A 14,988-nucleotide genomic window follows, 5' to 3' on the forward strand; every position below is an offset into this window, starting at 1 on the left:
TTCAGAAAAATGCTGAATTGTGCATTTTCTACAATGGCTGCCCTGAAACACACTAACGTCAAAGCCCAAACGGAAGAAATCCTGGTCGACTGGCTTTCACTTGCTATTCACCCACACCCAGCAATAGCCACCGATGGCCACCTGTTGATAATAACCCAAAGTTTGCTAATTATGATTGAAGTTGCAGCACTAAACGACCCCATCATTGACACAGACAAAAAAAAACAATACATACTGTTGCATTTTAATACAAATATATTCAATGAATAAAAATGTTGAAGTTGACATTTCCATTACAAAACACAGGACAATATAATAAATATCTCAACATGTCTTTTTCAGCTGGCATATATATATATATATATAATAACAATACAAAGTGAAATAGAGAAACTTTGTGGAATATCTGCTGATGCATTCAATATGTAGCCACTGCTAATGGCCTATAGTGATCTGAAGTTTAAAGCCGAAGCTAAAGCTCACGAGAGAACGACTCTGTTGTCTTTGGCCCACTTCCTGAGAGTTCTGATGATGTATTCGACCTGGGAGTGTCCTGAATTTCTCAGCAGGGACACAACCTCCTTCAGCGTCTCCCTGACAAACAAAACAGGATATGCAGGGAGATGAGATAAGATTGAGAATGAAACATCTGTCATGACGCTTTTACTCAGACAACAAACCATCTCTACAACTAAACACATGTGTTATGTTACTTTGATCAATGTTTTCACAAGCTTTAAAAAAAGGTGTAATATTAAAATGAACACTCTGTTTATTGCAAAGGAAAAGTAAGACAAACATACTTGGACTCCCTGCCTGCCAGGATGAGCTGGAAAATGCCAACACAGGCCCCTCTCTTGCCCTCCCAGTAATTGGAGCTTGGATCCAGCTTCTCCAACACATCAAATGCTTTGGCTGCATAGTAGAATTGGCCCATCTGAAAAAAACACACAGGCCGTAATTATGAGCACCGGAATGTAACATGCTGAAAAATGAAACCTTTTAGGCAAATTAATATTCTCTCTAAACGGCCTGATTTCCCCCGCTATGTTTGTGTGACCATCTCACACTTTTGGTCGGATTTCAACATTTTGTTCGGTTAGTGAAGGCATTTTGAAATATGGTGCTGTCAATGATATACCAAAAAAAGTTGCAACAGGCTCATGCTGAACGTGAAGAAACGTGATGAAATAGTCAAATCTGTTCTTAGGGAAAAATAATCCACAAACACTGAGGCTGGTCAGGTACAGTTTTTTTTAGTATGGATGAACTGAGACAAGGGACGAGACAGGAGATAGCATCACCTTATAGCAGTCATTGGCAATGAGCTGCAGCAGACTGAAGGAATCGGAGGATGTGCCCATCTTCCGATAAAGCTCCCAGGCAAGCTGGCCCTTCTGGTTCATTATGTCTGATAAAAACAAGAAGAAGCCTCAGTCATATCTCATTCACACTTACTGTGTCACCAGTAGTTACAGTTAAAGGCCTTTTATGCCCAAGTTATTGCGCAGGTCCCCAAGACTGGAGTTCATTCTCCAGACAGAACTGTATGTTTCTTCAGAATCCTCTTGGTTGAGTTCCTGTGTAACAAGCATATCCACTTAATCAGGGTCATACTTTTGCAATCAAAGATATTGAATACATACAGCAGCGTGCCAGCCAGCTGAGGTAAACATAGTCGTTCTTGATCTTTTCACTCTGAATCAGAAGAAAAACCTGCAAGAGACATTTAGTACAAATTAATAACAAATTTGTCTTAGTTAAAACGCACAAAGCAATTCTGTGCGTGCATGCTCATTTACCTCTTCTGCTTCTTTGTAGTTGCCGAGAGCTGCTTTAGCCTGTGCATAGTTGAAGTTGAATGTATCATCGTTATAGAAGTAACTCTGAAAATCAGAGAGAGAAAAAAAGCAGCGTTCAACTAATGTGCAACCCACAAAGTGCCGGCGCTTTGTTGGTAGCCATACAGAGAGAGGAATCGACAAAAACGCGGCTGTTAAAATGTACAGTGTCTGTCAAGGACCACTTGTGAGTCTGAGAGATGCTTTTCATCCAGTGAGTGGGAGTGCTTTTATTCAAACCCTCAAAGCACAGGAAAGTAATATCACTGATTTTGTCACTAATCACTGGCTAACCTTGATGGAGTTGAGATAGATTAGCACATCTTCAAATTGCCTCAAGAGGAAGAAGCAGGAGGCCATGCACTGTCTGCCAGGAATAGTGTCTGAAAGAACAAATTAGATAGATTTAACTCTCATATACATAAGTTTATTTAAAGCATCAAATAGCCTAGATTGAAATCAAACGTACCGCATTCACTAGCCGAGCCTCCGACCAACTGGAAGAACTGCTGAGCGATTCCCAGGTGATCCCTCTGGAGGACACAAGCACAGATTAGCTCGCTGGCTGCCATTATCACACGTGGAGGCATGGAACTCCTCATTTAGCAGAAATACTCACGGATCCAATTTCTTGTCCCAGTGCAGCGTTTACCACTCCTTTTAAAATATACTCCTGGGGAAATAATAAAAGATCAGAGTGAAAAACCCCCGCGTTCTCCCTGTAAAGTCCACTTATGGTGAAATTACAAGAGGAAATGATGACGACAGCACATTTAAGGAATGAGACACCAAGACGGTAACCATTTAGTTCAATCACACACAGCTCTGATCCTCTGTTATTCTTCATAAGAGTGTGCATATAATGTAAAATACCATAAGAAAGCCTTTGGATTATTATTTGAATCCCTCCATCCACCTATCTCATTCATTTCCACCAGGTAAATGCATAAAATGATCCTAAAACTATTTCCTGTTATAGTGAGGAAGCCATTTTTACAGTGTAAGTGTCGGTGTCAGTAACAGCTATGGTACAGATGTTTCCTTAAGTCTAGTCCAATCTAGTTGACCTTAACTGAATTCCACAGTAGGTGTAGCAGATAAACATGAGGGGTTTCCACAACTCAAAACCTTGCATTTACAAATGACCGATACCAGCTAACACTCAATACATATCAATAGTAAAAAAATAGTAATAAAGGTTACTTAACAGTCATCACCTGAGGCGTGGTGGGCGCCAAGTCCTGGATGAGATTGTGAGCTTCCTGTACATCGTCTGAAAATATCAAATGGAGCACATGAGTCACAGCAGTGGGTTCACATCCCTCTGACAGCGATGCAGAAACAATGAAAAGGCGTTGTAAATTTACCACAGTATCATTTCATCTGACTTTAAGATGAAATGTGATTTTGTATTCATACATCTTATGGATTTCATTTCTATTTACAATAAGCCCCTTAATGCGTTTAGATACAAATCTTATTCTTAACAGGAAAGCTGCAGTGCTATGGCCAAACCTTGTCTGAGATAGTAGATGACCAGGTTGAGTCGGGCCTCTGGTATCACATCGATCAGTGGTGGCAGCACCTGCAGTGCTCCATCTCCACCACGGAACACCACCTACACACACACACACACACACACACACACACACACACACACACACACACACACACACACACACACACACACACACACACACACACACACACACACACACACACACACACACACACACACACACACACACACACACACACACACACACACACACACGAGATTTAGAGGAGTGTATCTGCACACACGCACGCCGCACACACACAGACATCTTGCTGAGAGCTTACCAGGTTGTGTTGGATAAGCTCCTTAGCAAACTCAAAGGAGCAGGAGGAGATGTCGTTGAGGTTCTTTAACTCAGCCTGGGACAGAACAAATATGAATCAAACCTCCCACAGGTTACTCTTGAAACTAATTACAAGGGCAAGCAGAAAGTGACTCTACTCGGTGTATGCAAGGACAAAAAAAAAAAAGATGAGGACACCGGTGAGTAATAGTCGACAGTCAGACTTTGCGTACCTCCGCCGCCTTGCCATTGTAGAGCCTGAAGTGATTGCAGGCCTTCAGGTTGAGGGCGATGGTGGAGTCGGGGACGCTCTGCAGGTAGACGGCCAGCACCTCCTGGGAGACATCGTAGTAATCCAGCTTGTAGTAACACAGAGCCACGTACACTTTTAGAGCCAGGAACTCCCTGAAAGGATGAGTGGAAAGAACAAAACATTTAGAGATTCATTTCTGGAAGACGATGGATTTATCCCTATAAGAATTAAGATTCTATTCATCTCAGGTTGGATGAAGGAGGAATTAGGATTAGTGTGCTCACTTCAGATATGTTCACACAATTTTCTTCTTCTATTTCCCCCCTTTTGACCCATTTTCAGCTTTTGTTGAATGAAAGTTAACGGGAGGTCACAGCTCACTGTCTTCATTGATTTTATTATAAATACATTGTATAAATTGTATAAATACATTGTATAAATTGTATAATAAATCTTTGGGTGGGCAGGATGGGCCTTATACAAGAATATCCAGGTGTTGACATGTTTGGCCTTTCCTGCAGTCAGAAGAAACACTTCAATTTAGACCAATTTACACTTCAACAGATTTCAGAAATGGCTGCCAGATGTGCCGTGAACCTCAGGAAAAGTCTCTGATGAAGGTGGAGTCACAGATGCCAGACAAGCATGAAGAGATCTGAGAAGCTGCACTCATTCATAACTGTATCAGTCCTGCTGTAGTAGCCAGAGGAAGAAAGCCTCTTCAGCAGATCTGCCGCACTGACACTTGAATTATCTTTGCGCTGCCACAAATCGTGAAGAACTCCAAATGTGACGCACCTCTATTAAGAACTCGCGCCTGTCGAGGTGCTGCAGCGTTGACACATTTGCTCAAGGGGAAGAAGTCATTAAAGCGGCAAAGAAGAGAGACCTGTTCTGCAGCAGAAGGCGTTTGTAGATGTCAATGGCCTCCTGGTAGTGGGAGCGCATGTAGTGGATGGATGCCAGGCTCAGCTGGTCCTCTGTCACATCCTCCAGGTTCTGGTGGAAACCCATCAGCTTCTTTTCATCATTGAACTGAGATGCAGACAATAAATACATCAGTCTGAGGTGTGACCATGGCAACAGGGAAGGTGGAGAAGGTCAGGCAGGAAAGACAATCTCTATTTTTGAATGGATCAGCTGAGTAAAGATTGACCAGAAAAACCTACTCAGGAAATTTGTATAATTGCTCTCGACTATAAAATAAATGTGGACACTAAACTCTTATCAGTTAAATAATTGGTTTTCCCACCTTGTGAGCCAAGTGGAACAGGAGACGATTCTGAAGGGGGGACACCGGAGCTACACACAACAAGATTGACTCAGTTAGACAGTGAATCTAAGAACAGAATTCATGAGCATTCATAGCAATCACCGTCAAGATATTCACTCTGTTCATGGATTGGAATACGATCCAAGGAGCCCGTCGAAAAACTCTCTAAAGGCTACATTAAGTTATGAGGTCAGTTAGATACAAACATGTTCAACATTGACTCTGATAGTGTTTTCCTATGACATTTTAACCTGAAATGTCTGTATTTGTATAAAATATAGCTGGGAGGGAAAGTCAATGGTGGTACCACAAGTAACAGCGTGTAACAGTGAATGAACTCAGCGTGTGTGTGTGTGCGTACCCTTAGATGCAGCCTCCTCAGCGTCTTTATACAGGCCCAGGAAAAACATGACACAGGCCAGATACACCCACACATCAGCAGGACATTCAGGCCTCACTGTCAGAGACTTGTACTCCTGTTATAACATGGTAAAGAAATCTCACAGGTTTGGCACACACACACACACACACACACACTGGGCGGAAAATAATATGGAAACACAAGAAAACTGCTACAAAATGTTGGTAGTGACTGAGTGTGTGTTGTATGGTATATGGTCGTATATCTACCTCCATAGCTCTCTTGTAATTCCCCACGTGGAAGGAACAGTACCCAATCCAGAGGTCTGCATTCTCCTCTTTCTCCCCAATATCTCTCTGAAACTGGAGGTGACACAGCAACACATCAGCAAGAGAAACACTGAAGCAATCTGATTCCAGCAGTAGGAGGCGCTGTGTTTACATAATTTTCCACACATCACTCAATGTAAGGATTCACATCGGGACATGAAGAGGAAGAGCAGATTCTACAAAAAAGTGTTTTCAAAAAGTTGCACACAGAAGCTTTAAACATCCCCTAACAAATATGCTTCCGATTAATATGTGCGATAAACATGGAACAGGTTATTCATCTTTATTTATTTACCAGTGTGTGTGTGTGTGTGCTGTGTGCATACCTCTAAAAGTGTCAAGGCCCCAAGGTAGTCTCTCTGTTGCAGGTATTCCTCCAGGCGTGGGATCTTTGTCTTGGTTTTCTTCTGCACAGGTGCCTCTCCTCCCACGGCCGGCTTCACCCGGGACAGGATCTGTTGATTTGGGGTAGCAGACATGTGAGAGACCGCGGGGAGCTCAACTTTCTAAGCTAACCTACTGAAAACAGAGGTGCTATGATTTCTCTAAATACAACCTCATCATTTGAAGCTTAATTTGACACAGCTTATTGCTACACTTACCATGTCGACGGCGAAGTCTAACTAACTAGTAATTAACAGAGTAATCGACACTGGCTGCACTGTTTCTCTCAAACCACGGCAACCGCCACTCCTAGCATCTACCCATAAAGCGTGCTGGCAAACTAGTTCAGTTTTTGCCAGCACGCTAGTTCAGTTTTAATTAAACTAGACGGATAAAGAAATCATACCGAAGTCTACATTCATTTGGAGCCACTGTGGCCTTTTCTATAGAAAACATAACACGTTAGCGACTTTCTGATAGACGAGCTTCTACAGGAGTTGTTTGGTAAGCTAGCCGAGTTATCTAGTTTTGCAGCACTTTGGATCCGTTTCCGTTGCCGTATTTTCAAAATAAGGTCCAGATGCAAAGGACATGAGATTGGTGGAATGCAGCCAAACAGTGTTTCTGTACTGTACTGTTGATTTACTGGACACCGTGGTTCACCCGTTGAAATATATGAAGGATGGGAACTAAACATACATGGCATTGCAAGGAAAACTATTCGATTCAATTAACCGCCCTGCTTTTGTTTTATAATGAAACCGTGCAAGACCGCTAATCGGAAACACCGTGACATTTTTATCTGGAGCTTCACACACGGATTTGCGCATTGTTGCCTAGCAACGGGCGCACAGATGCAACAAGGTTCGGAGATATAACAGTCCAATAATAGAATAATAATAGAATACTTATACTTTAAATACATTAGTGGACGCATTTCCTGTATCACGACACAAACAATAATAAACATTGATATTTATTTTTTATCTTCATTTTCACACCTATAGATGCCCCAGTGGCCTAATGGATAAGGCACTGGCCTCCTAAGCCAGGGATTGTGGGTTCGAGTCCCATCTGGGGTGGATCCTTTTCGAGCACCATTTCAATACGCTCAGTACCAGCTATGTATTATCACGGTGATTGAAGAAGTGAAGTTCTAATGGCATCATGATCCATCATACTGTGAACAGAAGATTAACAATCACCAGCCTTCTTGCTGCTTACAAATTTAGTGGCTTTGCTCAGTTTACTTTTGCAGTCAAACATGGGACAGACGTGAAACCGGCTCAGGCCCTGTAGCTATTGTGTCTTCAATTAAGTTGTGTTTCTGAAAAATGTATTCACATGAAATAGGCCTTTGCTTGCCTCAGACCAATGGTGGTAAACGATTAAACCCTTGCTTACATTGTAGTCCAAGATGCCATCATTTATTTACTCATGGCTTGGCCTACACAGTAATCTGTCAAATATCATTGAAAGACAAAGCCATGATCTGTGGACTTTGGGGCCTTGGTGGAGTTATGAGTGCCTTAAGTTAACACAGTAGTTGTATACAGTATCTGTGGTGTTTGAAATAGGAAGGTGGTTGAAGGTGGAGGATGAAATGGAAACAAATTTGCATTGTAATTGTTTAGGGAAATGCCTGCAGGCTTAACTGACTTCATCACCGTCTTGCAGAATCTGCAGTCCTTTATTTTACTGTAGGCAGTCAAATGTGGACAGATGAACGACTGGGCTGCTGCTGAGAGCTGAGGGCAGGCAGGCTGTACAGACTGTTGATGAAGGTGTGCGTCTGATACATTCTTAGATTGGTATTGTTCTTCTGTAGGTTTCTTTTTGGCAGTTAGTATATTCAAATTTCCTTCAGGCCTTCATACTTGCAGGTTCACATACATTAAAAGAAAATGTAATGTAAAGTAATGTCAGGCTCGTCTTCTTCATTGCCCCTTTAAAGTGAATTTCAAGAGACGAATGTTTATTAACTGTAAAACCAACAGGCACAGCATTTGTCTGAGCAAACAGATGCACGAATCAAATACATAGAATAACATCGACCGTATACAATACAGTCCCAACATAAGATTGAAGGAGACAACAGGAGTGACGTGATGATGGACAATCAACAGTGAGGTGAAACGTCTGTGTGTGTGTCCACCTATTCCTTCCACTGGCTACAATACAGTCCCAACATAAGATTGAAGGAGACAACAGGAGTGACGTGATGATGGACGATCAACAGTGAGGTGAAACGTCTGTGTGTGTGTCCACCTATTCCTTCCACTGGCTTAGCCTTCCACGACTTACTGTGTGTGTGTGTGTGTGTGTGTGTGTGTGTGTGTGTGTGTGTGTCATCGGTCAGTTCCGGCTCGTCTCACATAAACAGGGACTTATTAACATGGTGATCAAATTCATTAACACAGTGTTCTCAAGTCACGCTGCACTTTGAACTGCTTTCAATAAATCCCTCTTATAGTGACAATAATAAATAATAGCTATGGGAAAAGGTAATCTGTACAAGCAACGTAAAAATATGACCTAATGCAGATCCATGTTTAGTCGATTATGTACAAAGCCAGAAAATGTCAATATCCATGTTCCACATTTACACACACACACAACGGCACTTTGAGACATATGTAAGATCCATGTGACGGACACACTGCATGTTGACAGGCTACTTATTTAAGCCTTTGCAGATTTTGTGATCGCAGGACTCAAACGTCTTCAACAAATCTGATTTAAAGTTTTCTCCATCACCTTAATATCTCTTTAAAAAAATTGTGAAATCATAAAAGTGCTTAGTTGAGCAATGAAAAGGAGGCAAAGCGCATCGCTGTTTTAAAATGAATCCTCATTCTTAAGCATTCCGTAGAAACTCACATCTGTTTGCATTCTGCAGACTCAAACATGTACAGTACCTCAGTAGTATATAGTTTGACTTGACGTAGACTTACTGGGTAACAAAGCTTTGCTGTGTTTACTGAAATGAGACTCCCGCACCATAAAGCACCGCTGTGTGGGCCAATGATGATTGTCTGAGCCTGAGATAAAATCCTGCAAGTCCACTCCACAATGAATCCGTTGGCACATCACTCGATCTGAAACCAGAGCTGCTTCCTCTGAGGAATTTGCTTCCTTTACCACTGCAGAAAAGCAAATTAGCAGCCTACGTGCGATTTTTTTTAAATCAGTTGCAGTCACACTCGAGGGTGTTCAAGAGTTTCACTCCTAACACAAAACGTCGGCGGAGGAGAGATGAGTTCACTTCACACCAGGGAGTGCCGTTAAGAACCACTCACAAACATTTAAACATAAACATTCTCTATCACTCTCTCCTTTCACCTGCAATCTTTGCTTTTGCATTCAGTCTGTTATCTCCCTCCACTCTCAGCTGAAGTGATCACTGCCTTATATTTCACCCGAGCCTCCGTTTATGTCGTTCCACCTTGCCGCTCTTCACGATTTGAGGCCCATTTGAGCCATCAGCTGTTCATACACAGTCCAGGCCATGGCAGCCATTAGTGTGCGACGCAGCGACCTGGGCACAGCGCCGCGGAAAAACCCGCTCAGGCCGTGTTCCTGATGGAGAGGACAGAGCAGTAGAGATCAATATGCTGCCTCACATGCCTCACATCAAAGCAAACAATGTGCCTGAAACCAGTTGTGATCAAATAAGCACACACACCGTGTAGATGTAGCGCACAGCGTCTCTTGTGGTCCAGTGCGACGGGCTGACTTGGATGTGTGTTTTCACCACATCTGCAGGCTGTGTGACCAGTGAGGCCATGACCCCGGCCACCATGCCACAGCTGAAGTTCACCAGCGGGGCGTACGGCGACAAACTCAACTCTGAGAGAAAGAAAAGCACAATAATTAACTAAAAGGAGCTCTGGGGCTTTCATTTTGTTGCAACACGTGAAAGGCTTCTTGCTGTGATGTAACACAGCTTGACCTACAACGGACACATTGACTGATATTCTGTGGCAGCATGATGACATCACCTCAATGATAATCAGCTGGCTCTCACCTGGAGGCAGCGATCTCTTGGCCTGGCTGTAGAACATGACGTAGATGCCGGAGAACGGAGCATCTCTGAGCAGCGTGGCGGTCAGCCCGGAAAACAGAGCCCTGACGCCCTCCGTCTCGTAAACGCTTCTCAGAGCTCCTACCACACTCACGTAGTTGTAACGGCCACTCTGAAACACCGTGAAATCATGACATTCATAAGACAGGGATCGACTTTTCCTACTATTAACATACCAGAACAAAGGACGGCTCCATTTTAAGTTGTGTTTATTATCAATCCAAACTCTATACTAACACTTGGGGCAGTCAGCTGTGTGTGGGTCCAGCGGGCTGTGAGTTCAGTGATTCTGTAAATGGCCTCACCTCAAAGCGCGTCTTGATGACTGTGAAGGGCAGCATGCAGACCCCGGCCACCGTTCTGGCCCCTGCGCCGAGCAGAACCGCCTCCCCAGCGTTGGGCGCCCGGTCGAGGAAGAAGTGCTGTTTCAGGGAGTGGAAGGTGCTGAAGTAGATTCCCACGCCAGGGATGCAGCGGACAAACGACTGGCAGAGGGACAGAGGAGGGACGAGAGAGTTGTTTGTTATTAGGCTTTCTGTCACAGTCTGTCCAAAGTGAGACGGTGTTCTTTATAGCTGATAACTGCAGAGTGACTTACTGGTGAAACTCCCTTCCACAGACTGAAGAAGTTTTCTGTCCTGACGACGTTGATGAGAACTGTAAACATCCCGACCTTTGGTGCACTGCAGGATGAAGCAGAGGAACCATAACATAACATTACATTACATTACATTACATGCTGCATCCATGGAGATTTTAGTGGCAATTTAAATGAAACTGCTATACAATAGTGTTTATAGGTATTGCATTGTCATGTATTTGACTCGTATATCTGAAGTTTAATGTAATGTAAGTCAATCATAAGTCATTTTCCAGTGAAGATGACTCATCTTATTTAAGTTACAGTTTATTGTTCTGTAGCCTGCATCAGCACACATTTAACAGCTGAAACAACTGAATTTGTGTAGTGTGTGTGAAAGTAAACCCTCTAAAATATACAGTATATCACCTTTAAAATCCAGTTAATCTGAGGCTCTAAAACACACACACACACACACACACACACACACACACACACACACACACACACACACACACACACACACACACACACACACACACACACACACACACACACACACACACACACACACACACTTTTCAGGGCTTTTACATCCACCTGTGGAATGTTAAACCTGAACCTTTCCTGTGCCAGCTCTCAGTGGAGATGATTGCAGCCCAGCAGCTTGAGAGCATAATTACATGGTGCCAGCGTGACTAATTGCTCTACATGGATTATAACAGCAGATACAGACACTGCATAAAGATTTGGTACTGCAAATGTGTGTGTAGGTTTGTGTGTGTGTGTAGGTTTGTGTGTGACAGTGATTCAACGTGAAAGAGAGAGAGAGAGAGAGTAAAACAAAGATCCTGCGTTCTGCCATTGTGTTAAGCGCGCGCGCGCGCACACACACACACACACACACACACACACACACACACACACACACACACCCACCCACCCACCCACCCTGGCTTGGCATTGTTTTGCAGCGTCTGCAGTCGTGTCTTGACCAGATCCAGAGGTTGGAAGAGGAGTGTGGAGCAGGTGCCACTGAGGGAGCCGCACATAAAGGCTTTGAGAGCTGGATGAGCCTGGGGAGAGAGAGGAGGTTGTGTTCCTGAGCCAGAGAGGTGATGGAGATATGCAGAGACAGTCCAAGTGTCTCTCACATACGGACACACACACAGGGACAGGCACACACACAGTTGACAGACAGTTAAATGCTAAATTCATTTATTTGGAGACCAACAGAATAGGATTTATCAAAGCAATCATAATAATCACAAGCAGACACACGATGTCACTCATCAAATCAAAGCAGCACTCAACAACACAGATAACCTGCCTGCTATTCAAACATGGTGAGCACATTCAATGCATATGAAGGCTCTACACACATGCTACTTTAAAGCATGCAGGACAAGAAACCTCTCTCACCTTTCCCAGCCTGCCTGAGGATCGGTTTGGAGAATCCGGTTTTTCCTGCATTTTGCCCCCTTTCACCTGCCTCTCTCACTGCTGCTGCCACTGCTATGTATCATCAAATAAACCTCCATCTTTCTCACGAACCTTCCTCTTCCACCATCTCCCTCTCTCTCTCTCTCCAACCCACAATGGCTTCCTCCCGCTCTTTCTCCTCCCTCCCCCTTTCACAGCCACAGCAGAAGCTTAATCCAGGCTACTTCTTTCTTCGGGGTTTAGCGACACGCTCACACATCTGTATATCAACCCCCCCTGGAAAGCCCACTGTTAAATTGCATCTTTGTCAAACGGCATGAGTCATACAGTGAGCGGATGTGTGTGTGTGTGTGTGTGTGTGTGTAGAGAGGAGTAAATATGGGTCAAAGAAAATGTCTAGGGCAGGGGTCTCTTTATTTTCACTGTTGGCTAAACAAAATCCGACTTCTAAAGCAAAGTGGTGGATTAAGACAGAGTATTACACTGCCTTGGCTGAGGTAATGACTCAGCCAAGAACGATAAGTAAACATTAACCCTACATTTCTGTATCCAAATGATCCATGATCCAAACAGGTCAGCTATCTTTGACCTTTAACAATGAATCACAAGGCAACCAAGTGTAGAAGCATTTTCAAGAAACAAGTGTCCACCACTAATTTCACTGCAGGAATCTCGTGTGGCTTTGTCTGGAATCAGCCTGCTTAAAGATCCTGTCACTGCTGGAACTGGGTGATTTGTATTGAATAGCGGCTGTAATGAATGTTTGGCGCTCTGAATGGGACAGCATGTGAACTCACCACAGCCAAGTCCATGGTGGAGGGCGACACCGGGCTGGATTGGACCTGGGGTGGCGCCGCCTCCTCCCCCGCCGTTTTGAAGCCGGTTCACTGCGGTTAACGATACTAAGATTGGAAGGGGAAAAGTACATGTGTTAGAAATAATAATAAGGAATTATACCAGATGCACAACACAGGTACACCTGAAAGGAAAGCAGCCATTATTCATATCAGCTATTAAATTTACACTTATTTACGAGGATTTTGAGCTAGTTAAAAAGACCTGACTTTTCTCAGAATTCAGACTTTCCCCCGCATCAGGTTTCTTTCAACCAACCAAACACTGAACCTCTTCGAGACACATGGATGTCAAATGTACCCATCAGTATTCCTCTCATCGCAAGGTCACCAGCTTACACGGTCACAGAGTCACCCCATACACCGGCAGTAGCTTCTGACTAGCCTGTCATGTCGCGCAACAGAAGCATCTCTAACTCCGGCACGCTGCTAAGTCACATATAACTGTCTTGTTAATGCAGCCTATTTGGTGAAGTGGAGTTTTACATTTGTTTCAACCAATTTTCCAAGTAAACGCCATAAAGTTATATCTTTGCCGTGTCCACCGCTTAGTTTGGGAAAAGTTCCTCAGCGCTTCGGTTCTAACCAGACACAACGGCTAACAAGCTAACTTAGCATGTGTCGCTTCAGTCTGCACTTACCCGCTTCTGACGCCGGCTACGGGCCTCTGCTGCCCGGGGCTCGGGGCTCTCCAGCCGGCTCGGAAAATGTCATGTTTGCGGCGTCAAACCGAGTCTCCGTTCAACACGAGCGAAGGTCAGGCAAGTGGAGCTGTGCTTTCTCGCTAGCCCTGTTAGCTAACGTCAGCCGCTGTCTCTACTCCTCCGGCAAATTGCCGCAGGTTGGTCTTCAGTGATGCCAAGCTGGTGATGTGTTGCGCGGCCCTGTATCCTCACATGGCCCGTGTCTCCAACGCCATATTAAAATGAGGGAGTGAACGCAGCACCGGCTAACGAACTAAGCTAAGCTACGTCTTCCCTGCTGGCGCTGAGGCTGAGCTGCTGCATTCTTCCCCTGTCAACTTCCAGTGACGTCAACACAAACTCGTTCAAAGTACCGTAACTGCATAGATAACACATACATCCTGTCAGTTTATTCAGTGTGAAATTAAATGACTATAAGTTTAAACTAGAGTAAATTGAATATTTCGAAAAGTAGTTTAGATTTGAAAACGTGGCACTACAACTTATAGTCTAATAATGCAGTCTGTGTAGGAGCAGCTAATGGCCTCAGGGTGTCGCTGTGGCATCACCTCAGTCAGAAACCAGCTGACCAAAGTCATCTGGAAGTCACAACACTAAAGATACTGTAGTTCCGATTAATTTTCTTTCCTGGGTTCTTCACGCCATCTTTCCATCCACCATGTGTCCGCCAACATCAACCCCTACTATCATAGAACCCCGGAGCAAGGGATTTAAACCATCCACTTATGTAGAGCTGCTATAGCAATGCTGGAAAGATGTGTTAATTTTAGGAGTCTTCACTGATGAATTCTCAGATTCATATCAAAAGAGGATCTGCAGTTTTGTTCAACGTAATCTCCTAACTTGACACTATTTTCTTGATATCGTACTAAAAAAACAAACCATTTTTTGGTACCCGTTATTCACATCTGATATTAAGGAAGAAACGAAAGTCCGAGGGGTCAAATCAGGCAAACTGTGTGTGGGTGTTCAACCACTTCAAAACCAAAACGATTTACAGCATCTAGGAAATCTATCACCTCTGCATGTTGGCCTCATCTA

At 43.8% G+C, this 14,988-nt stretch overlaps 2 protein-coding genes and 1 non-coding gene across 5 annotated transcripts; 1 reads left to right on the forward strand and 2 right to left on the reverse strand.

Annotated features, from left to right (window-relative positions):
• Window positions 1-247: 247 nt before the first annotated feature.
• Window positions 248-6,794, reverse strand: ift56 (intraflagellar transport 56). 2 transcript variants are annotated; one of them, XM_076171037.1, is made up of 18 exons: window positions 6,501-6,794; window positions 6,225-6,353; window positions 5,839-5,931; window positions 5,570-5,684; window positions 5,188-5,237; window positions 4,825-4,970; window positions 3,916-4,087; window positions 3,684-3,758; window positions 3,357-3,459; window positions 3,059-3,114; window positions 2,461-2,514; window positions 2,311-2,374; window positions 2,136-2,224; window positions 1,803-1,886; window positions 1,647-1,716; window positions 1,305-1,411; window positions 804-937; window positions 248-594 (listed from the first exon to the last, which is right to left on the reverse strand). In XM_076171037.1, exons 1-18 carry the CDS (start codon window positions 6,501-6,503, stop codon window positions 480-482), a joined length of 1,659 nt encoding a protein of 552 aa, XP_076027152.1. In that variant the 5' UTR covers window positions 6,504-6,794; the 3' UTR covers window positions 248-479. The 2 variants fall into 2 exon arrangements, with proteins under 2 accessions (XP_076027152.1, XP_076027151.1); XM_076171036.1 differs by having other exon boundaries at window positions 3,050-3,114.
• A 497-nt stretch (window positions 6,795-7,291) lies between these two features.
• On the forward strand, window positions 7,292-7,364 carry trnar-ccu (transfer RNA arginine (anticodon CCU)). Its single transcript has one exon. It is a non-coding gene; the product is annotated as a tRNA-Arg (tRNA).
• Window positions 7,365-8,215: 851 nt separating this feature from the next.
• LOC143016702 (mitochondrial glycine transporter B-like) lies at window positions 8,216-14,260 on the reverse strand. Of its 2 annotated transcripts, XM_076171159.1 has the most exons (8): window positions 13,885-14,260; window positions 13,187-13,291; window positions 11,898-12,022; window positions 10,965-11,049; window positions 10,672-10,851; window positions 10,310-10,478; window positions 9,968-10,131; window positions 8,216-9,861 (listed from the first exon to the last, which is right to left on the reverse strand). In XM_076171159.1, the coding sequence occupies exons 2-8, from the start codon at window positions 13,199-13,201 to the stop codon at window positions 9,739-9,741; spliced, it is 861 nt and encodes a 286-aa protein (XP_076027274.1). In that variant the 5' UTR covers window positions 13,202-13,291; window positions 13,885-14,260; the 3' UTR covers window positions 8,216-9,738. The 2 variants fall into 2 exon arrangements, with proteins under 2 accessions (XP_076027274.1, XP_076027275.1); XM_076171160.1 differs by lacking the exons at window positions 13,187-13,291; window positions 13,885-14,260 and adding an exon at window positions 12,369-13,180.
• Window positions 14,261-14,988: the final 728 nt, after the last annotated feature.

Source organism: Genypterus blacodes, unplaced genomic scaffold (genome assembly GCF_046128005.1).
Source record: "Genypterus blacodes isolate CSIRO-AG114 ecotype Tasmania unplaced genomic scaffold, CSIRO-AGI_Gbla_v1 ptg000240l_1, whole genome shotgun sequence".
Lineage (NCBI taxonomy): Eukaryota > Metazoa > Chordata > Actinopteri > Ophidiiformes > Ophidiidae > Genypterus > Genypterus blacodes.

Coding starts and splice junctions, on each gene's coding strand:
- ift56 (XM_076171036.1), bottom strand. Junction 4,088..4,824: donor CGCCTTCTGCTGCAGAACAG/GTCTCTCTTCTT, acceptor TCATCCTTTCAG/GGAGTTCCTGGCTCTAAAAG. Junction 1,412..1,646: donor CAGCTGGCTGGCACGCTGCT/GTATGTATTCAA, acceptor TGTTTTTATCAG/ACATAATGAACCAGAAGGGC.
- LOC143016702 (XM_076171160.1), bottom strand. CDS start 12,419: ATGCAGGAAAAACCGGATTCTCCAAACCGATCCTCAGGCAGGCTGGGA. Junction 12,023..12,368: donor CCTCAGGCAGGCTGGGAAAG/GTGAGAGAGGTT, acceptor CTCTCTCCCCAG/GCTCATCCAGCTCTCAAAGC. Junction 10,852..10,964: donor TGTGGAAGGGAGTTTCACCA/GTAAGTCACTCT, acceptor TCCCTCTGCCAG/TCGTTTGTCCGCTGCATCCC.